This window comes from Perca fluviatilis, chromosome 22 (assembly GCF_010015445.1).
Source record: "Perca fluviatilis chromosome 22, GENO_Pfluv_1.0, whole genome shotgun sequence".
NCBI classification, from domain to species: Eukaryota; Metazoa; Chordata; class Actinopteri; order Perciformes; family Percidae; genus Perca; species Perca fluviatilis.
Window position 1 is genome coordinate 5,970,188 of NC_053133.1, and position 23,566 is coordinate 5,993,753.

Below are 23,566 nucleotides of genomic sequence, written 5' to 3' on the forward strand. Positions count from 1 at the left end.
ACTATGGCTTTTTCATCATTTTTTTCAACAAACTATACTATGGTGTTTTCATCTTTTTTTCACCATATTATACTATGATTTTTATCACTTTTTTCGACATACTATACTATGACTTTTTTCGACATATTATACTATGGCCTTTTTATCACTTTTTTCGACAATATACTATGGCTTTTTTTGACATACTATACTATGGCTTTTTTATCACTTTTTTCGACAATATACTATGACTTTTTTCGACATATTATACTATGGCCTTTTTATCACTTTTTTCGACATACTATACTATGACTTTTTTAGCACTTTTTTCGACATACTATACAATGGCTTTTTTTATCACTTTTTTCGAGATACCATACTATGACTTTTTTGACATACTATACTATGGCTTTTTCATCACTTTTTTCAACATACTATACTATGGTGTTTTCATCTTTTTTTCACCATATTATACTATGATTTTTATCACTTTTTTCGACATACTATACTATGGCTATTTCATAACTTTTTTCGACATACTATACTATGACTTTTTTATCACTGTTTTCGACATACTATACTATGACTTTTTTCATCACTTACTTCAACATACTATACTATGGAGTCAATTTAAACATGCAAGTACTAAAGGCAGCTGGATAATACTTTATTCTTATTTTATTACTTAGATAAAACCATAAAGTTATTGTTTATTACAACTTTGGAATTATTTTCACAATTCTGGCCCTGATTTCTATGTTATAATAACGTTGTAAATGTAATAAAGTAATGTAAATCCCATCAGCTCACGAATGTCATAAAGTGTGGCTGAAGGCCCTGAAAAACAAAGTAAGTATAGCCATTTTTTGGTTTTGGCGAAATATTATATAGAGTGGAAGTTTATGTTACCTTAAGAATTTAGTTGTCAACTTTGTCAAGAATTAAACTTTAATTGTCACTTTCTAATATTCCTGTCTTTGTTTTTTAGTTAAAATCAGTACAATATACCCACACAATGGCAGCAAAGTAACAAAGTGACCATTTTATTGAGATTCAGTTGTATGGTGTAGTGGAGTGAAAGCACAGCCTGAGTTTTTAGCAACCCATTCTCAGACAAATCAGAATTGTACCTTTCTTCATTATGTACATATGTGTATAATCCACACACACTAAACAAGAAACAAAACAAGAAATTTGCATGCTTCAGTGTCACCTCCCAGCAAAGTTGCCACCACATGTCTAATCATTCACATATTCCCGTTGTCAAATTCCCTTAAATTATCTGTTTAAATACAAATAAATAGCTTGAAAAAACACTAATACCAAACATCTGCTACACCTTACCTTTCTGTAGACACCTCCCAGTTCTTGACTTTTCCAAATTTAAATATTTATATAATAGCTGCTAACAATGCACTCAGTGCTATGGAAGTGGATGTTAACAATTTATCCTCCAAAGTAATGTGTTTAAGATCGGCATTGTATGTATTAAACATATCAGCCCAATAAAAACAAGATTTCCGTATACTTTACTTTTTCGTTTTGTATACACTGCGTTTCGTCTTTACATTTTTAACAAATTACATACAAAATCTTTGAATTTTATGCATGTCATTTGTTGTCAAAACTGTCTGAAGTACATAGTATTTTCTGGATAGCAGCTCTGAAATATATGACACTGTGAGACGTCTGTAACATGGAAGAAAAATAATGAAGCAGAGGATGTGACAGTAGCACATTTCCTGCACTGAGCCACACATAACCAGATAGCCTAATGGATAATAGAAAAGACACATATCAAAACTCAAAGCTTTAAAAGTGAAGGCAAACTCTTGAACTGATGCTTCTTTTCATATCATCAAAAAACGGCAAAAAAAAACAGAACATTCAAGGAAAGCTTCTGGACTTCCCTTTACTTATAGATCCGATACAGTACAAAATATTGTAGAAAAAAACACAGAAAAAAGATGCAACATAATCACAGCTTTGTCCTATCTTGCTCGTGCCACTTAGTCCTATTCAGGGTCAGGGGCTGGAACGTATCCCATCATGCTTTGGGTGAATAACAGGGAAGGATGCTGTATAGGTTGCCACTCTCTTTCAAGGCTAACATACAAATGGCTTTCAATGTCTGTAATTTAGGCCCCATTTACACTTAAAATGTCAATATCACCCACTGACAGAAAACAATGTTGATTCTGTAAAACCCCAAATAATGTTCAAGGTTTTTGTTTTTTTTACATCCAATGGCAACAACTTTGCCAACAACAATTTGTCATTTCGTACAATATCTGGCAACTATGATATGGTTAAGATTAGGGAAAGATTGTCATCATAGCAAATAAACTATGGTTAACATGTAGTTAGGTTTAGGCAACATAAGCACTTGGCCAAAAGTTCCGTTGGACAGTTGGGAATGTAGCCACTTGGCTAGTGTGGCCTGGAGCCTCTAGCCTTGAGCCTTTGCGTGAGGAGCGGGCTACAGAGGTCTGGTAAGTTCGCTTCTTATATTCACCGCCAGTTAACAAATTTTCAAACGTTATAAAAATCGCTGACGTGGCTTTATACACATTTCTTTTTCACATATGCACTAAAATGTCCCAAAACCAGGAAACACACTTTGATGTGTAAAATCAGTGGCGTTTCCCTTTAATCATAAAGACCAACCAACGGTTGCAATCACAAACCGCGTAGTTACACCTGGGAGGAGAGGGGATAATGTACTTTGAGAGATGAAAGTTTGTATACCTTTTTAACAATGCGCCGGATTAATGCTTTTTGGTTGCATTCATTCGTTTCGTATCAGATAGCAACCTGCCCAAGACACATGAGGTGGTTAACTGTAAATGGGCTGTCAGAGTCTCCAATAAACCTTACTTGTGTTTAAAGTGTGAGAGGAAACCCACAAGGACACTAGGAGAACATGCAAATTGTTTTCAAAAAGAACCAAGGCAAATACTAATCAGTAATTGCCACAACCCCACAGGCCACATATGAGGCAGTAAGTAACTGAGGCACAGTTCCATTACTGGACTAGAGGCTGGGGAATGCTGAGGGTACACTGCAGTCGGTCATCGTCTTCAACAACATGGTAGACTGTGGAACACGTTGGAGTAAAGGTCTTAACTATTGCATATATTACACTGGTTTGTTTAAAAGGCCCCTGTACACATAACAAGTACATACCAGGGAGCCGATTAAATCATCCTAGGCCCTTGGAGACCTACATGTTGCTTTGCACCACTCACATTGTTTGAGACAGCAAAGGTTTGGGATATTGGAGTACCTGCTCCGTGCGAAGAGCAACACCATTGTGAAAGCATTTTCCATTCAAACAGCAGGACCAGGGATGCTGAAAGTTGAAGCACCATTCTGGCCAAAAGGATTCACAGAAAGTCCCCTTTGACAGCTGGAGACGGTGTTCATTCTTTGTCGTCAAGGAATCCTAAACTACCTGACTGCTTGGTCGACACGATCACCTTCCGTCGTTACAGAAGGAATCCCATAAGCCCTTGTGTTGGAAGTGATGGCTACTTTGATAGAGATGTGACACCACCGTCTCTACTTTTGAAATCATAGCAGAGCAAAAAAGCTTGGAGAGACTGTCAAAGTTCTTCGTCAGTAACAGTGCTGTCCATTCAGAGATAATCAGCACCCAGCTGCTGTCCACACCTTGGACTAAACCAGAGGGAGACAGAGAATGGGATGGCGCAGTTCCAGATCTAGGCCTTTCTGGACGATACCAATACTTCCAAACTGGATAAAGTATTGTAGCGGTTGTTAAGTCTGTAACTACCTATTAGACCTTTAAGGGGATATACCACACATTTTACCTTTTATGCTGTTGGTGTACTGTATCTAAATTAGACCAAAGGCCAATTGTTTATGAAATGTCCCTATATTACTGTTTCCGTAGTTTCGTTGTGCCAGACCACTCCTATTTCTAAACAAATACATTTTTTTTTATAACCTAAACCCAAATGCTAAACGGTCTAGTGAAAGTAATCCATTCGTCCATATCCATGCCCATATCCTACTTCTGCAGCTCTGCATGTTTTTTTCTGTTTTTCTGTTTCTGTCAAAATATCCACTCTGATCGCTAATGTGCAGCTCTGACTGGGGCATACAGACAAGATCTATATCATACAAGCATCTTTATATTGGTTACAGTTTTAGATTTGATTGTAAGAGTCTACTGATCATCCCAAGGGCCTTGAAATGGCAGGTTCCTGGCACAAAGCTATATTACATTAATATATTTATATATTACATTAAATATTCTTTAATTCTTCATGTTCCAGATCTCTCAGATCCTCAGGCAGGTTCCTACTGGCTCACCACAGTCCAGATAGAATACAGCTAAATGCAGAAAAATAAAGCTTTGTTATGATAGACTGTAAAAATAGTGGGTGCAGCATTGTGACTTCACCCATTGGTTTATGGACTGCTGTTTTGAAGCCTCGAGTTTGCCGACGCGGGCAGCTAGCCTGGTTGGCATTATGCTGAACAAGATTTTAGGTGACCAAATGTTCCAATTAACATTGACGAAGTGAAAACAGTAGTCACTTCTGTAAAATATTTGTCTCTATATACGTTTTTGTATGTATATGTTCCTCCTTGTCTTTACCGTATATGAGCATACCATAGCTTTTATCATCAATACTTTATAATTTAGATCCTTTCTGTGAAATCAAAATTTTAACCCAGGTGTAAGGATATATATATATATATGTATATATATATAAAGATAAATACCAACAAGTTCTCAAGTATTTAGCTCTCATAGTAATGTCTTAGATTTTATGTAAAGTTCTTGTTTTCAGTGCTATTGTGTAGCTATAATTTGATTGTAGTACTTTTACTGTTGGATATAAGATGCATTTTGGCAAATGCAACTCTAAGATTTTAATTTCATTTTCTTTGGATATACATCTTAAAAACGCTGTTGTAGCGTCACATATTCTCAAGTAATGATTAATAATTTAATAATGTTATTATTAATCATTAATGATTAATGATTATTAATCATTAATGATGAATATTTAAATAACTGTAGTCCTGCTGGGGTGTAGCCTACTAAGTGCTAGGTGCTGGTTATTAAGATCCTCATAGCTAAGTGAGAGACTCTCAAACACAGTACCATAACAGTGACATCCACTCAGATGACGAAGAACATTGTTGAGTACAATCCAGTAATCTTTGACACGTCGCGAGCCCACTGGAGCTGCATTTTTTTTGCAATTAGCCCAGCACGTGTCAAGCAGAGCGAAATCCGGTGTTGATTTGCGTGTCTTTTCTGGATCACTCCAGGCCAAACGTGCTGGTTTCCTCCACGGCGATCAGCAGTTTCTCATACAGCATGGTGTATGATGGGTACGGAGGAAGGTCCAGACGGTTAAAACAGGTGTGAGCCCTGAGAGAGGGAGGGAGAAAGAAAAAGACAGGCATACTATTTGAGAGTATGGAGAGTCATTGCTAGAAGAGAATACATGAAGCTATTTCACTTTTTGGTTATTTTTTTTATTCACATTATAATGAAGTAAGCTGTAGAGACTATTTAAAAGTGTTTCCTCATACTAACATGGTTTTGTATTTCATTCATAAGTTGACTCATGGGAAACAAGTGCTAATAGTGTTTGGGAATTTCTCCCATCTAGCGTTGAGATCATATATCGCAATCAACTCTCTCGCGCCACGCAGTTCAAAGTTCGTATTACAGCTACGGTAGCCTTCACGCTTCAAAAAGCCGGTCTCTTGCTCTTTTCAATATCCTTTTTCTTTTTCTGGGTGAAGAAGAAGACTCCTGCTCCTGAAATTTCAAACTTGCCGGGGGCCGGGAAGCTACGATACCCATTAGCAGCATTAGCAGCACCTGTGAGTTTATACCAAGGGGGTAAGCTTCGCTTCTGAACGCGAACCTCCGATGGCGCCATTTTGTTGCTACAAAGGTATCACCTCTTGTTAGCATTCCACTGACCGCCATTTTTTTTTTACGTCACTTGACTGCGAATAACTTTACATCTGAAGCGTTTAAAGACTCTATTTGTCTCATTGTTCTAAGTTAGTTCTAACGACAAAAGGCAAGCAGTATAATAAGGCTCCATTACCTTGTACCTCACGTTATGGCTCTGTAGCAGACGCTTTTGTAAAAATAGGCTAACGATTGTGTCATAACCACGAGACTTACTGTCGCACAGTAGAGGAATTACCGTATAGTACAGGAGAAGCTCGCAGGCAGTTTTGACTTACATTAGCTGTTTAGGTTTAATTACGAATGTTAACTAGCATGTTAGTTAGCAATAATTAGCTTGTGCCAATGTTATCTCCTTACATATACCTACACTCTCCGTCTCTGTGAGATTGGGAATGATTGAGATTTCTCTTGGCACAGCTACTAGAAGACTTCACACTTTCAGACACGTTGCTCACGTCACATTTACGTTGTCTCTGTCAGTTGGAGGCTGCGCAGTAAAGGAAGAGATCACCGGAAAAGTGCTTCTAATAGCCTTCACTGGTCTCCGTCCAGAGCAACGGGGTCTATTGGTCCATTAATATATATGTCAATGGTTTATACGTGGTTTGGTTGGACAAAACAAGACATTTGATGATGTGAGTTTTTAATTTAGGATATTGTGATGGGACAGCGTACAGTCTGCACTGACCCCCGATGGTCAATGGCATGAACCTCATGTTCTAGTAGGTTCTGGTTGTTGATGCTGCTGCAGTAAGCTGTCAGTTCACTGAGGGATCAGGCTGGTGTTAGTCTGTGTTTTTTGTATGTCCACAAATCCCATGAAAAAACCCAAACCAACAATGTGTTAGTCTGTCTCTCAATAATTTCTGACTTCCCTGTCCTGTCAGTGGCTCTCAGCTCCAAGCCCATTGGTTCCTACTGAAGACGTAAATAATAAAAAATGGGTCAGAAATGTATTCTTTTAAAAAGCCTCAGGAATTTCCTTAAACAGCTGGCCACTGTTTTTAGCAAACGCTACTCAAACAGGAGGAAATGTGTAAAAAAACAGTGACACAGTGAAAAAAAACTACAGTGTGTGTGTTCATGGTAATGAAGCAACATCCTAAGGATTTATTCTGTCATGCATACACACAAAATAGTCCAGATTGTTTGCACTCATCCTGAACAAAGCCCTCTGTTGTGTCCGAGGGCTGGATTCATCAAGCAGGCAGCAGGCCTTTGACTTTAAGGAACAAAGTAATGAAAACAGGACAGTCTGAACATGGCTTTATAGGAAACATGCTTAGATACCTGGGTAGTGATGTGACTTTGCCCCACTTCTCAATACAGAATCGTCGGAGGCCATTGGATCCTCGCAGTGAGGCGAAGCCTTCGTAGGGCACGCTGGACGTACCGGTGACAAACTGCAGGAGGCGGAGACGTTGCTCATTGTTGAAGCGCTCCACAGCAGCCCAGAACCACCGCATCACTATGTGACCATCATGGTAACCTAGAGATTCACAAAGGTTCATCAGTTTCTCCATCAGTGCATCTGCATTGGCGCCGAGCTCGACACCGCGCAGCCCTTTATTTTAGTGCTGTCAAACGATTAAAATATTTAATTGCGATTAATCGCATTAATGTCATAGTTAACTCGCAATTAATCGCACATTTTTAGCTATTCTAAATGTCCCTTGATTTCTTTTTGTCCCATTATTTTCGTTCTTATTTTAATGCTCTTATCAACATGGAAAAGTGGATCGGCTTGCTTTGTGCTTTTGTCGCCTGGCTTTGACGAGGGGGGGGGGAGAATTGGCATCAGCTGTGTGCTCGGCCATCAGCTGTGTGCTCGGCCATCAGCTGTGTGCTCGGCCATCAGCTGTGTGTTTGGCCATCAGCTGTGTGCTCGGCCATCAGCTGTGTGTTTGGCCATCAGCTGTGTGTTTGGCCATCAGCTGTGTGTTTGGCCATCAGCTGTGTGCTCGGCCATCAGCTGTGTGTTTGGCCATCAGCTGTGTGCTCGGCCATCAGCTGTGTGTTTGGCCATCAGCTGTGTGTTTGGCCATCAGCTGTGTGCTCGGCCATCAGCTGTGTGCTCGGCCATCATCAAGTGGTATTTCAGACTGGACGTGCTGCGATGATAGCTCAGTTCACAACCACAAAACACACAGATCACTTTGGTCTTGTCAATGGAACCATTTGGCAACTTTTTAAAAGTAAACTTTCCATTCAGAATCTTATTGGCATCCATTTCGGCGTCTCGCGCATCTAAACGTAACGTTAGCCTACTACTCTTTGGCCGGCTCGCAAGCCCAAACAAGCGTGTGCGGCGTGCACATCCAAATCAGACCAGGAATATGTTTTTATGTCTCATGTTTTTCATTTATGTTGACTGTAATTTTTTTAAATGTGAACCCCAGGAAGAGTAGTTGTAGACAGATAATTGGGATCCTATAATGAACTAAACTAAACTGAAAAGACTCACCTCACTTTTTTTTTTCCACAGATTTGAATTAAAACGGAGATGCTGTTGCTGACCATTCAGGGTCCAGTGTCAGGAAGGTTAGTTCTAAAATACTGTACATTGTTATAATTCTTTTTAATCTTTGGGACATTTTATGTCTTTAGAGAGGTGACAGTCGAGAGCTGACAGGAAGCTCTCAACATGTTGAGCAGACCTAACAGATTGCATTCACACCTGGTAAGTCTATAAATCAGACTACATCAAGATGTGCTCGGGCCGATCCGATAACTTGCATCATTTTCCTCACACACACACACACACACACACACACACACACACACACACACACACACACACACACACACACACACAAATCTGTATTACTATCTTTGTGGGGACATATCATTGACATAATGCATTCCCTAGCCCCTTACCCTAACCTTAACCATCCCAACTGAATGCCTAACCGTAACCCTTACCCTCACCCTAACCATAACCTAATTCTAACCCCCCCCCACACACACACACACACACACCTCCCCTGTACTCTGTGTTGCTCCTCCAGTCACTGAGGTCAATCTCGACTGTACCGGCGATAACCAGCTCCAGCTCACGGGCATCAAACACAGACACCAGCCTTGAGTCTACCACCTGGGGTAAAGAAAAACAACAAGCAAATATTTCAGTTGCCTTGCTGTGTAGAGTATTAATGCATTGTAGTATTATTACTTTTACTTAAAGTGCTCATATTATGCTTTTTGGCTTTTTCCCTTTCCTTTATTGTGTTATATATATTTTTTTGTGCACGTTATAGCTTTACAAAGTGAAAAAGCCCAAAGTCCCCCCCAAAGGGACTTACCATCTCCAACAGAAACCACTGTTCACAAACTGCTCCAAACAGCTCTATTGTAGTCCAGCCTTTACTTCAGAGACAAACGTGCGATATTATGTCCTTTTGTTTATAGTTCTCTCTGCTTCTTTCTCAATGATCTTTTGCTCACTTCAAGTTTTCAGTTTTGCTCCCAGCTTTCGCGTTTGCCCTTCCAAACTCTTTGTTTGCAATTCTGGCACAAACCTCTCGCGTGGGCGCCGCAAATTTGTATCTATTCAAGTCTATGCATTGTCTTTGCAATTCACACTGAAAAAAGACCATTTGAACCATCTGAGAACTAAAACAGTAGTGTTTACCTCATAGAAGCCTCTGACCAGCGCCTCTGTCTGCTGCACCACTCCTCTCTCCACCCTCCACTTGGCCATTCGCTCTATATAATCCTTCTTATTCTTCTCAGTAACCTGGAGGTTGGAGCCACCCGACTTTAGCTCCCGCTCTGTCACCTGCGAACATAAAAAGTAATATAGTTAACAGTGTAAGTCAGTGTAATACATATATTATAGTATACAAACACTATGTTTGACATAAAGATTTTTTTTGCCATGCATAACAGATGCATGCATGTGGTTTAAATTGTAAATATTCGGCTGATGCTGTCATGCATGTCAAACACACACACACACACACACACACACACACACACACACACACACACACACACACACACACACACACACACACACACACACACACACACACACGCTGACCTGGCCAAAGACTTCCTCATTGACGGTGAAGGTTAGGTCCAGGATGTCAGTGATGTTGTTGTCTTTCATCCACTGCAGAGACTGGTGGAACTCCTCATCCAGATACTCTAGATCGGACAGGTCTGTCGGCCTGAAGGACACACAGAGCTTACACATGCAATCCACAACATTACACAATGCTATTCAGTTAGCTAGATTGACCCAGAATCTAAATGTGAATTGATTTAAACCTCAGACTGTACGACTTTTCTAAACAGCATAATCTAGAACTCCTGCTTGTTGTTATTGGCACACACATAACAGAATGTCCTTGTTGACTGAATGTTAGGACCCCAGACTTTGTCAGGGTAGTGTTGACTGGCTAGTGGAATGGTGTGACAAAAACGCTCTTATTATCAACACTAAGAAGACAGAGGAAATCATCTTTGGCCTTTCCCCGGAATGTCAGGTGCTCCCCGTGACAATTCATAATGCAGAAATGAAACAAGTATCATCATACAAATACCTGGGAGTCGTGATAGATCACAATCTATCATGGACTCCTCACATAGAGCATATTTGTAAAAGGACACAGCAGCGCCTTTACTTTCTCCGTAGGGTTAGGTCCTTTGAAACCAGGTTACAGATTATTTATTTTGTTTTTTAATTCAGTGATTCAGAGTGTCATGCTGTATTGCAGCACAGCCCGGCTCAGCAGCCTATCTGCTAAACTTAAAACTAATTATAAAATCAACTCAAAGTCTGTGCTAAAGATTATTGGTCAACCTGTTGCACACAACCCATAAGAAGAGCACGCTCAGGCTTGCTAACAGCATCTCTTCTGACTCCATACATGTTTTAAACTCTGAATACTAACTTTTATAGAGTCCCTTCATTTATATACAACAGGCTTAAAAACTCTTTTATACATCAGTCTATCATGTTGCTTAACCAACATTTGTGTGTTGCCAATTAAGATCTGAATCCGAGGATATCATTGTTGTCTAACTCTATGCAGCGGAGCTGCTTGGGCTCGCAAAATGAATTTCACTCTAAACTGACAATGAAGTTTTATCATAGTGATCGGATGTTATGTTTCTCATGGATATTAGCCTTGCATTTAATGTCCACAGGTTATCAAAGAACCAGATGTTTTCTAACATGTTTCATGTACATCCAAGCCTTAAACTTTCAAACTTTAAACCTTACACAGTCACCTAACATTGTCTATGCAGAAAATAAATGCGACGACAGGATAAGGAGGATGTGAGCGTCTACAGAATAACAAACATATAGTGTGTTTGCTGACAGTCTGAGCAGGGCCTTGTAGAAGGGTCTGGTGAAGAAAGCATCCAGCAGGTACTGATGGATCAGAGCCAGGCCCAGGATACGACCGCTGAAACGGAACCTGGACACACACACAAACACACACACACACACACACACACACACACACACACACACACACACACACACACACACACACACACACACACACACACAGAGGAACCCTTACAATCAAAAATAGAATCAGTTAAACAAACTTGACCATGAACAAGTAAAATGAGCTAACTGGCCTGATACCAAAAGAATGTGAAAAGAATACTTATTTGTTTTACCCTAGTATCCTTTAAAGGACAAATATAGCAGCTCACACAGACTAGTCTGGAAGGACAGTATAGAACCAGCATATTTCCACATGTAAATCTGTAAAGTATGTGTTACTTACAACCAGAGTGGTGATTGTTGGAAAAGCAGAAAGACGAACCAAGATGGCTTTTTTATGGTTTTATTCTGTGTCTGTCAACTTTGGATATAGTATGATGCAAAAATTACTGTTTATTTATATGGAGTCTGGTTGGCTAAGCAATAGCAATTTGGTAATGTTTTTAGGTTTAAAAAAAGGATCTTAAGCTTTAAAAGAAAGGTCAAAGATTGTTGTTCCCATCAGTCACTTAGACACAAAGACATACAAAAAAAATAGGGTCCAGGTTGAAAAAAAAAACGATAAGAAAATCCAAAGTGTGGGTGAAAGAAAAAGAAAATTCCCCTCAAGTTGAGATTGGTGCCTCGATTTGGAAAAATTGGAAATGGGCTTGAATGGGCTCTTGGCTCCAGTTCATCAGGGTTTTCCCAGGCTACACATTCTTAGTCGGGGACACCCCTACACAACAGTAATTAACACTTAGCGCCAAAGTTGTAGATGAGTTTCAGTATGTTGCACTGTGTGTTACACTGTGTGTTTGGGGTGGTGATGTTGCAGTGGATATGACACATGCCTTTGGTGTGGGAGACCTGGGTTAGATCCCCACTGCAATACATCAACCAATGTCTCCCTGAGCAAGACACTTAACGTGCAACCTCTAATATATATAGCAATTGTAAGTCGCTTTGGATAAAAGCGTCAGCTAAATGACATGTAATGTAATGTAATGTAATGTTTGTATTGCACAGCTCACCATTCCAGATGGTTCTCCACAAATGCTGACATGGGGCTGATTTGAACGGTGTAAGTATCGTTAGCTGAGTATTCAAACAGGCCGTAGTATGGATTAAACAACTCCTGAGACAAAAGGAAGAAGAACTCTCTGGACGGACCACTGTAGTCCAATCTGAAGAGACAACAAGACAGAGGGAAGAAACATCTTGACACATTTGGTACATGGTATATTTGGACCATTATTACTAGTATAATATAGCTTTCTTTTGCCCTATTAAAGATATGTGATAGATCTGGTCCATTTATCCACTTTCAACTAAAATGACAAATCAGTTTCATTAAATAACAAAGGCTATTTTAGAGACCTTTAACTCCTTAAAAGGTTTAAACACCAAACCAAGAAAAAAAAAAATGGACAGAAAAATGAATACACAAAGTCTAAAGCAGTGAGTTGAATATGTTCGCAAACAGTTGCCTATTTACACATTTTGCAGACACAGAGCAACATGATCATTAATGTGAGTCATGTTTGTGTTCACCTGATGAATGTAAGTCCAATATGAACTCTCTTTGAGCTCTGGTTTGATCTCCACCGACTCCTGAGAAGAATATCTGACTTTTTAGCTGCTAAATGTTCAACTATGTTCACCAGCTAGCTCTCTCTCTGTCTGCTGTTTAGTGCTGGGCAGGTGGTGTACTAGTGGATTCATCTAAAAACAGTTGCCTGCTGCTGTTGTAAAGGAGGTTGACGAGAATGGAGTTGCTGGCCAGAAAACCAGAACAATGAGGTAGGATCCATTGTTCCAGTGTTTCCTTTAGGATTTTTTTTAGCAGTGGGGGCAGTTCCGAACACCCCCCCCCACCCCCACCCCCCACCAAACGGAACTGACACTTTGCTGCAACACAAACAAATATATTTATTCACCTCTATTCACACACACAATGAGGCATATTTTCAGTTGTGATTGAACTGTATTTTTTGAGTTACTATATAGGCCAACTTTGATCTTGACATATAGGCTAAGCGTTCTGTAGCAAATAACAATAAACCCACTATTAATTACATTATCTTAATGCAGTAGAACTACTTCAGCATGTAAATAATGCACCTAAAATACAAACGTTCTCCGACATGAACTCTAACAACGCAGCCCTATTTCTGATACCGTGGAGGGGGGCAGAAATGTTGCCGTGGGGGGCCGCCACGGTCAAATCAACATAGAGGAAACACTGATTGTTCATAAACATATTGATTAGTGCAGCTTTGAAGATACAGTTCTAAAAACTTGCTGGTAGAACAGCATAAAATACTGCACTGTAACACATTTAGCAGTGTTACCTCACTGGTCGTGTGTGTGTGTGTGTGTGTGTGTGTGTGTGTGTGTGTGTTTCTTACCCCTCCTCTCCCAGGAAAGTGACGTAGAGTTTGTTCCTCTGTAGCTCTTTGCGCGAGTATGCCATCACCTGGTTAAAGGTTCCCTCCAGCAAGTGTTCTCTCCTGATCAGCAACCTACAACAACCAGGGCAGCAGACACATTACAGGTACTACCCTCACGCAGGGCCGTGGACAGGACTTTAGAAACCAGTCCCCCCTGCATCCATTCTAAACATTTTGACCAGACACAAAATAGAAAGTCTATTTAAACCTTTGGCTGTACTTTGTTTTACTGTACACGGACAGCTCAGACTAGCTTATGATGATCTACTCAAAGCTGTTTCAGAACTGCGATTAGGATAGTCACTAATACATCCGCCCTAACTGCTACAGTCTAATCTGTGTTAGGGTCAACCATTCACTTTCATTTTGGATGGTACAATTAGTTGTTTCATATGTGAAATTTCAGTCTTACTTACTTGATTTTGCCTGGTCCCTGCCCGTAGCCCTTGGCTTCTAATTTCCTGTAGAAGTTTCTTAGTTTGGCTTCGAAGTCTCTGCGGTAAGGAGCTGGAGCCCTGGCCCTTTGCAGGCCTACGCACGCACACACACACACAAAGTTTTTGTATAAAACACAGCGTAACAATTTATGTAACACTATGGTTGAGAAAGTGCTAAGATCCTTTGCTTAAGTAAAAGAATACCGTAAGTCCATTAGAAATAGTTTCCTTTCAAAATGTTCCCTTTATAAATGTAGAGATGTATTATTAACAAAATATACTGTTACTGTAAGTATTAAAAGTAAACATGCTTATTATGTGCTCATTAGAGGGTTATATAATTATATTATTGGATTATTAATACTGTTGAGTTAACATTTTAGCAGCATTCTAACGTTGCAGTTAGTCAAGCTGAAGCCAAATGTATAAGCTGATATGCCTTGTATGAAAACAAAGAAAATAATAACAAGCAACGTTTGATACAGTACAAAGTACATTTAATGGTAACATAACACGACATTCTAACATATTATACTCATACTCAACAAAAAAAAGCTCCTAACTTAAAATGAGCTTCTTGCCTTTATCTGAGTCATATTTGATTTTATTATTATTGGAGTAAACTATTTTAGAATGCAATATCGATTTTTTGTGTGGCAAGCCTAAGTAAATAAATATAATCAATCAATATTGATAACGGCGTCACCGTAGAGGATCATTTGGAGCTCGGTGTGCAGAGAGAGAGAGAGAGAGAGAGAGAGAGAGAGATAGAAGGTGCGCTCATAAAAGTTCAAACATTTAGAGGCCGACAACCCCTTTAACATTCCCTGATGGGTATTTTTATGAAAGATATAGATTTTCAGAGGAGGGAATTACGTAGACTATAGGCTATTTGTCGGCTTGTTGTTTGAATTACGTTTTTATATATTTTATTTGCTCTCACGATTGCTTACCACTGCCAGGGTTGCAACTGAAATAAAAGGCTAAAGCAACAACAGTTTATGGAAAGTGTAATTCTGGTCAGATCTTGTGCCTGACTGATGGGTTGATGATAAGCGTTGTGATTTACGCATCTACAGCGTCGGCTGTTTTGTTGCCAGCTCTCCTTCCTGTTGTAGGAAGCAGCGACTGTATTGCGTTTTGCCTGCAAAACCGTGTCTGTGTTCTTCATACTTATGTAGAATTTTAGTTTGCTCTTCTTATTTAAAAATATGCGGCTCTGGTAGATGTTTGCGATTGGTCGTGCTGCGCCAACACCGCCTCTTTCATGTGAACGCTGGATTGGGAAACCCTGGGTCGATAGAACTAGTTGATAACCAGCGTCGTGACACAGATTATCGGGGACCGCGGTTGTTAGGTTGAGGTGAAGCCGGGTAACTGAAATAAATCCAGGGCATGTCGATCTTGATTCGTAGTACAGGCCTCTGCTCTACTGCACTGTGTTCAGGCCGACACTGTTTTCACAGTCTGTGCTGAGGTGTTTGGGTGAATGATTTAGGTAAGGATACGTGTTTACGGCGCCCACAAGATCTTTGTTTAGATTTAACATTCAGCTAAACTCCATGCCTCCAGCATGAGTTTAAATATACCTACAGGAAGACAGGAAGTTCAGAGAGTTGGGATGGCACGACACGACAACACATCGTGGTTAAACTGTACCGCCTGCAGAAATCGAGATTCCATGAAATGCTTTTGTGTAAGTCTTAATGAAAGTTCGGGAGACTATTAAAGTCTCCCGAACTTTCATTAACCTTTTTTCATGTGTGTGAATATCAGTTGTGCTGCTCCTGAGTTTTTCCTTAACATAGACCACAATGGTAAACATCCCAAATTTACAACACAATAAGCACGTTTACATCCATCACCAACACAGGTGGTGATAGACAGATGGTTTATCCAATCAGCTAACCAGTATTTTCGCCCCTTCCCAAAAGTTCTCCAACGGAAAGTTCCCAGATGGATATGCCGAGCAAATGCGAAGCAATCCATCTGGCAGAGTCAGGTTACTATCCTGTATCCTAAAATACACTTTTTAAATTTTTTTTTATTAATTTTGGCATGTTTCCATTACAAAAAAGAAAAAGTTCCCTGCACCTCTTCGTTAAAACTAACGACAGCGCTTTGCATTTATTATTAGCAGGTCTATGTTGCTAATAACAAAATATAATACACCTCATCACTTTCTTTTCTGTGTTTTGATTTGGTTAAAAAGGAAACACATATGGCAATGTCATTTAATTCAATTACTTAATTTAAAATCTTTCATAGCATGGTCCTTTATATTTTTAAGATTTGATTCACATGTATACAGGCAACTGTGGAAAGACTGTTCCCTGTTATGTTATGTAGGTATGTTTTTTATTAATAGGAAGGATATTTTTTAAAGAAAATAGTTTTTCTTTTAAACGGTGTGCTTGACACCCATCACCTTTTCGCAATAAGAAGGATTAATACAATATTAACAAGTCCAGGAATGTTTTCAGCTTACCCATTCAGTCAGAGAAACTGTAAACTCCAAACATTTGTGATTGGCAAGACTTACCAGGAGAGTTCTGTGGCGAGGAGGCGGGAGAACAGCGAGGAGAGATGCTGAAGCAAGGGTGGATAGGGTGAGGCGGAACATAGGACATGATCTCCTCTTCGAATAAACTACAAGAACATGACACAGAAAAAAAGCACAGAAGACATTCTTTCTCTGCACAACATAGTGTCCAAGCATTGGCTGTGTGTGAAATTCAGTAATTTCTGACTACATTACTGTAAATGAAAATAGATGATACCGAACATTCTGGGTTCAGTGTGTGCTTTACCTTAACAGGATGACTAGGTCTGCGTCACATGACAACTTCTCAACCCCTTGAGTACCTTCTGTCCGAAGGTAGTGGATTTTCTCCCTGAACAGTCAACAAGACAAAGTCCTTATCAGTTGTTCATGTTATATATTGACTTGAATTTAGGTAGTTATTACAACTAAATGTGTAGGTTTGATACTGAGATGCACCCTCCCCGGCCTTTTGAGCTCTGTTTCATGGAATAAAGTAATTGTGTAAAATAAGTGTAATCAAAATTTACATTATTGCAGGTTCAAATCAATCATCCTCACAACTTGATATACTGTAGATTAGAAGGAAAAATAACTTATGTATTGTTGTCCTTAACTGTCAAGGAATAAAAAAAAATATTCTTTCATTCTTCAATGATCCCTTTAAAACTGGCACAATTAATTTTCAACAGTATGTCGTTACTGGTTAGTAAAGACTGGAGTTGTGGAGGTAGTCACCCAAATCCCTCGAGAACGCAGATTTTCGGGTGTCCTTTTACCAAAACAAACTTGGATGGCAACAGCTGGCACTGTTTATGTAGTGTGACATTTGCACTGAAAAGGCCAAAAAAGGAGGACAATGGATTGAGAGGCTGATGGAGAACACGGACTGGAGAGCCTACAGAGGGAATTGGCGGAATCTCCATTCCTCTTCTTCCTGGTTTTATTTACCCATATGTCTCCCTTGGGGTGACAAACAAGTAACGTCATGGGTTGTCAATACCAACTGAAACAGACTGGAACAAACTGGTCCAACTTTCATTTCATTCTCAGAATCAGCTTAAACTAATGGGTTTCCCTGCCTTTATTGACTGCTTTAGAAATCAAATTCTAGTAAAGTGAGTGCCTTTCATGTATTTATTTATGGCGCAGCGGTGGCCTAAGGCACGATTTTAACCAGAAGGCTGCTGGTCTGATCCCCAGACTGGCAGGATAAAGCTACTGTAGGTGGGGATATTTCTCCAGTGAAGCTGCTCATTGGCAAACAAGGCATTTCCGGAAAAAGATTAAAGTCTCCTTGGGTAAATAAAATCTAGATCTGTCACAAAGAAATAATTAGTTACTAGTATTAATAGTCGAGACTGTAACTAGGCATCATATGTCTTTGCTAGAGTTTAAGTGACAGTTTTCATACCAGCCTATACGACCAAAACCAAATGGGCAAACACACCAACCAAAACCAAACCACACAAGCTAGCTTGTGGTTAGGGTTGGGTATCGTTTGGTTTTTTTTCGGTTCCGGTGCTAAATCGATACTTTTAAAACGGTTCCGGTGCCTAAACGGCGCCTGAATCGGTACTTTTCAATAAAGTAAAAAAAAAAATAAGGGTAGTAAACAACAGTCAGTGACTTGTTTATTGCTAAGGACATGGTCAAAATTAAAGATTTAATAATAATGTAATAACTATAACAATAACAATAAGTTATTTCACCAGTAAATTGCTGTTGAACCCCAGATGGGAAAAGGGTATTTTACAATTACTGTGAATGCACCACGAGGCTACCTGTTTTAAGTGAATGCACCGTCTGTGTTGTTTAATTCCGACAACGGCAGCTGCAAGTGAACGCACCGTCTGTGTTGTTTCATTCCGACCATATAAACATACTGTATATCTATGAATTGCGACAACGGCAGCTGCTGCATTGCAGACTATTACATCCCGCTGTTGAAGTCCTCCACAGTAAAATACAGTCACACTTTACACTGTTTAACGTTAGCTGTCAACATTTTACCGGTGTTTAATCCAGCTGCTAGCTAAAGGTAGGCTAACGTTACATGCTGTCAGGTGTAGTGTAAAGTCAAGCACCGAAATGAGGCACCAAAATTTTCGTTCTTATTCGGTCTCGTTACTACCGTTTACGTCGGCACCGGTTCCCTATTGGCACCGAGTTTCGGTACCCAACCCTACTTGTGGTCCCCTAATACTGTATCTGAAGTCTCTTTTATATAGGCCTTAGTGGTCCCCTAATACTGTATCTGAAATCTCTTTTATATAGACCTTAGTGGTCCCCTAATACTGTATCTGAAGTCTCTTTTATATAGACCTTAGTGGTCCCCTAATACTGTACCTGAAGTCTCTTTTATATATACCTTAGTGGTCCCCTAATACTGTATCTGAAGTCTCTTTTATATAGACCTTAGTGGTCCCCTAATACTGTATCTGAAGTCTCTTTTATATATACCTTAGTGGTCCCCTAATACTGTATCTGAAGTCTCTTTTATATAGACCTTAGTGGTCCCCTAATACTGTATCTGAAGTCTCTTATATAGACCTTAGTGGTCCCCTAATACTGTATCTGAAGTCTCTTTTATATAGACCTTAGTGGTCCCCTAATACTGTATCTGAAGTCTCTTTGATATAGGCCTTAGTGGTCCCCTAATACTGTATCTGAAGTCTCTTTGATATAGGCCTTAGTGGTCCCCTAATACTGTATCTGAAGTCTCTTTTATATAGGCCTTAGTGGTCCCCTAATACTGTATCTGAAGTCTCTTTTATATAGACCTTAGTGGTCCCCTAATACTGTATCTGAAGTCTCTTTGATATAGGCCTTAGTGGTCCCCTAATACTGTATCTGAAGTCTCTTTTATATAGACCTTAGTGGTCCCTTAATACTGTATCTGAAGTCTCTTTTATATAGACCTTAGTGGTCCCCTAATACTGTATATAATACTGTATCAAAATTCAGCCTTGGTGCAGAATTACAGCCACTAGAGCCAGTCCCACAATGAGCTTTCCTTAGGATGTGCCATTTCTGTGTCTGTAGCTATTGAGGAGGAGAGGGGGGGGGCAAGGTGAAGGTTGGGGGTGTGGCCTTGACCAACTGCCACTTTGCTCGTTTGAAAGCCATGATGTCTCTCTCTCCTGGGTGGGCCAAATTCTCTGGGCGGGCAAAGCAGAAAAAGGGGAGGTAACCTTGCTCCTTATGACCTCATAAGGAGAAGATTCCAGATCGGCCCATCTGAGCTTTCATTTTCTCGGTTTACACCTATCACCATTTCTAGCCACTGGGGGACCATAGGCAGGCTGGGGGAACGTATATTAATGTTAAAAAACCTCATAAAGTGAAATTTTCATGCCATGGGACCTTTAAGGGCGTTGTTTAGTCTGGTTGAATCAGACTCTCTTTGTTATCCAGTGACCCTTTAGAGAATATGGAAATAGTAGTTCATTTGTGGTAGGAATGTGAAACCTTGATCTGGACCAACAACAAGGTTTAAGCTAAATGGCTCCCATGACCAGGTGAACTTTGCATTCTAGGAGGCAAATGTGCACAGTTACTAGCAACAAGGCGTAGAATAAATCAAAGTCTGACCTGGACTAGCAACAAAATATGCAGCTTTCTTGATATTTGGGCAGTTAGGACTAGGGATGCAACGGTGAGGAAAGTTTCCCACATATTAATAATATAAATAATGATAATTGTGACAACACCAGTGTTATGAAATACACATGACATTTTACAAGAAAAGATTGGGTTTAAATCTGAAATATTGCAAAATAGGCGCCTTTGCTTTTCACTCCTCTGACACCAAATCCTCCACCATCCTTTTGTTGGTTGGCTCTTGTCGGTAGCATTAGCCTACTTATTGCCAGATCTCCATAGCGCTGATGGATGTTGTGGTTTTTAAAGGAGCTGGACCGACGCTGTTTTGCTGTTGTTGTTCTCCATGAGGTTAGCTGGAAGTAATATTGTAGCATTTTATGTGAAGTGAGCACTGTACCAGGCTTTAAAAAATAGCCTTTTAAATGCTACATTGCTTGTAAAGAAATAATGGGAGTAACAGTTCCTTTGTGTCACAGCATACAAAGTCGGACTAATTAGTAAAAACCATTCAGGTTGTTGCAAGCCAAGTTAAAGTTCATTTGATGACGTGTATAAAAGCATAACACCACTATCTCACCACTTGGTTGGATTTCTCTTGCTTGGATAGTGGATGAGATTTCAAAACTATGTAAAAAGTGCAGGAAAAAAAGAAAAAGATAAAAGATATCAGAGGATGGGAGAGAGAAAGGAGGGAAGGATGAAGAGGGAGGAATACTGTAGTAGCAGTAATAATGTATATAAAAATGTTTTATCCATCTAACACCGGACAGCAATGAACATCAGCAATCGAGTATTTAAAAAACAGCTTTAGAAGATTATGTTTTTGCATGGAACAATCGTGAGCCAGGAGCCCGCCCCACATACATATGGACAGTGACAATAAAAATCAAAGTCGACTTCAATATTACTGATTCAATCCATTAAGAAAGAAGCATACCTCAGTGCATGGTTTCGGCTAAGGCTTGGCTGTCGCTCCTGCAACATATCAAATATGTTTGGCTGTCGAAGGAATGCCACTATTTTGTCATTGTAAGCTAGTGAGAGAGACAAACAGAGAGCAGCAGTACATTAACACATAGAAAGTCATTCGAAAGAATAAGTGAGTGTTAAATGCATTGCATTAGGTTGATCGTGTTATGACAGTGCCTACACGGAGCAGTCAGCTGTTGTGAGTTGTTGTTGTGCTGGCTTCGTATGGCGGCTACCAGGCTGTTTCCAGGCCTGGCCATTAGAGACGCCCCACGACTCCTGGACACTTCAGAGGCCTGGGAATAAACACCAACGGGACACATGACTGTTGACTATTTAACAGTTAATCTTCCGAAAAAGCCCTTAAAGCCTACTAGGTACACTGATCGCTGTTTACCTCTAATAAATCTGATCTTTCTAGAACATTTCTAGGTAATGTCAGCATGTGAGCAGGATGCAGTCAACCAGTCACCAATGTCTACTTGTTAATGGATCTGATGTGCACATTATCTAGCATAGCTAGTGTCACGTTAGTATTGAAGCTGAAATCCTGCAAATGATGAAACTTCCTGCAATTTTTTATTTACTTTTTACATTCTTTAGCTGAACTGATGTTGAAACTTCCAGCAAACACAATTGAGTTGTGGACGTTTACCATACCACCAATTCTGGTGATGTTCTGTATTTTTCTTCTTATCGACAAATCCCTTGTGCACCCAAACTAATCTGATCTTCCTATAATGTTTGTGTGTGTGTGTATATCCAAAGCATGATATATATAATTCCTCTGCACCACCTCTGTTATCCAAAAAGTATCACAAAAACACATCAATGAGCCACACTTTTGCACTGGTTGACATGTTCCTTCATTACCATGAACACGCACAGAATCACACATATATACACACACACACACAAACACACACACACTGTACTTAATTGCACTATTTTCTCTGGCTTGATCAACATTTGTTAAAAACTACAGTGACCAGATGTTTTAGGAAATTACTAAGCCTTTTGTAAAAATGTATATATTTCTGAGCTGTCTTTTTAGATTCACGTCTTTACTAGGAACCAATGGGCTTGTGGCTGAGTGCTATATCAGCTTACGGAGAGCATCTCTATTTTCATTGACTGCTTTTTACATGAGTTGACTTTTAGGAAGGGAATATACAATTTATATGTGGATATAAATGCAACTAGTAAGTAGTTGCAAACTAGTTGCATTCAGAGTTCTGAATCGAAAGGACAGGTGTGTGTGACTACCTCCCCAGCGCTATAGCTGCGTAGTCTCTGCAGATGTTGCCTGTGAGCGAGGTGGCCAGGCAGCCGACCATTTTGCAGAGGGATGCGAGGGTCAATGAAGGTCGTGGCTCGACTGTTGTGGTCCACAAAGAAAGACTGAGAGACAGAACAAAAAGCAACTGAAATTATACAGAATGATTTTGAATGATCTGCCAGATACACACCCACAAACCTCACTCATGACCACGTACACATTTCTCATACTATAAATACTCATATTACCCATGGTATAAATAAATAACAAAAAATATGTAAATAGAAAAATAGAAATACAGGGAGCAGTGAATACAAAAAGTTATTGCATTAGGCCTGGAGTGACAGATCTAGCTGCGAAAGTTTGTGTGTGTGTGTGCAGTTTGGACACTGGGTGTGTCGTAAATTGATAGGCGGCGTGCAGTTTAGGAGCTGGGTGTGTGTGGTCTTAATGTTAAAGTATTCATACTTTATGGACAGCTGCCCCATTTGGAAATGATTCACATAAAACATGGTACCAATAGCACCACCATGTGGTGGGGTACATGTTTTAGCTTTTGGCTAAGCAAAACAATATTTGCACAATGTGTTCAAATGTTTCCACCATTTATTATTTTTTTGTTTTTTTTTGCTCCTTTGGCACATATATCATCTAATCTTCACCAAACCTGGTACAAGAAGAAATACATGAACTATTAATTGGTTACCAAACTTTTGAGTTGTGCCCTGATTCACTTGATGCTAAATTGGATTGCAACCAAATTTGGGTATGTTGTACATACATTCACATTGCACAAGTGTGTAACATATGCATTTCTACCCACAACGGACGCTACAGTAACATCAAAACTTGATATTTCTACAATTCTGTTGACTTTAATT

The 23,566-nt window shown here is 39.7% G+C and overlaps 1 protein-coding gene across 6 annotated transcripts in view; it reads right to left on the minus strand.

Moving 5' to 3' along the window:
- Window positions 1-1,006: 1,006 nt before the first annotated feature.
- LOC120552249 (E3 ubiquitin-protein ligase HECW1) overlaps window positions 1,007-23,566 on the minus strand; it is a 92,857-nt gene continuing 70,297 nt past the window's right edge. For all 6 annotated transcript variants that reach the window (XM_039790120.1, XM_039790119.1, XM_039790121.1 and 3 more), the window contains 14 exons: window positions 22,673-22,807; window positions 21,588-21,702; window positions 21,375-21,471; window positions 17,100-17,183; window positions 16,832-16,938; window positions 14,269-14,383; window positions 13,811-13,924; window positions 12,434-12,586; window positions 11,284-11,382; window positions 9,996-10,125; window positions 9,585-9,731; window positions 8,933-9,047; window positions 7,244-7,442; window positions 1,007-5,392 (listed from right to left, as the gene is read on the minus strand). In XM_039790120.1, the coding sequence (XP_039646054.1) occupies window positions 5,281-5,392; window positions 7,244-7,442; window positions 8,933-9,047; window positions 9,585-9,731; window positions 9,996-10,125; window positions 11,284-11,382; window positions 12,434-12,586; window positions 13,811-13,924; window positions 14,269-14,383; window positions 16,832-16,938; window positions 17,100-17,183; window positions 21,375-21,471; window positions 21,588-21,702; window positions 22,673-22,807 (1,722 nt within the window). In that variant the 3' untranslated portion in view covers window positions 1,007-5,280. The remainder of the gene's footprint in view (window positions 5,393-7,243; window positions 7,443-8,932; window positions 9,048-9,584; window positions 9,732-9,995; window positions 10,126-11,283; window positions 11,383-12,433; window positions 12,587-13,810; window positions 13,925-14,268; window positions 14,384-16,831; window positions 16,939-17,099; window positions 17,184-21,374; window positions 21,472-21,587; window positions 21,703-22,672; window positions 22,808-23,566) is intronic.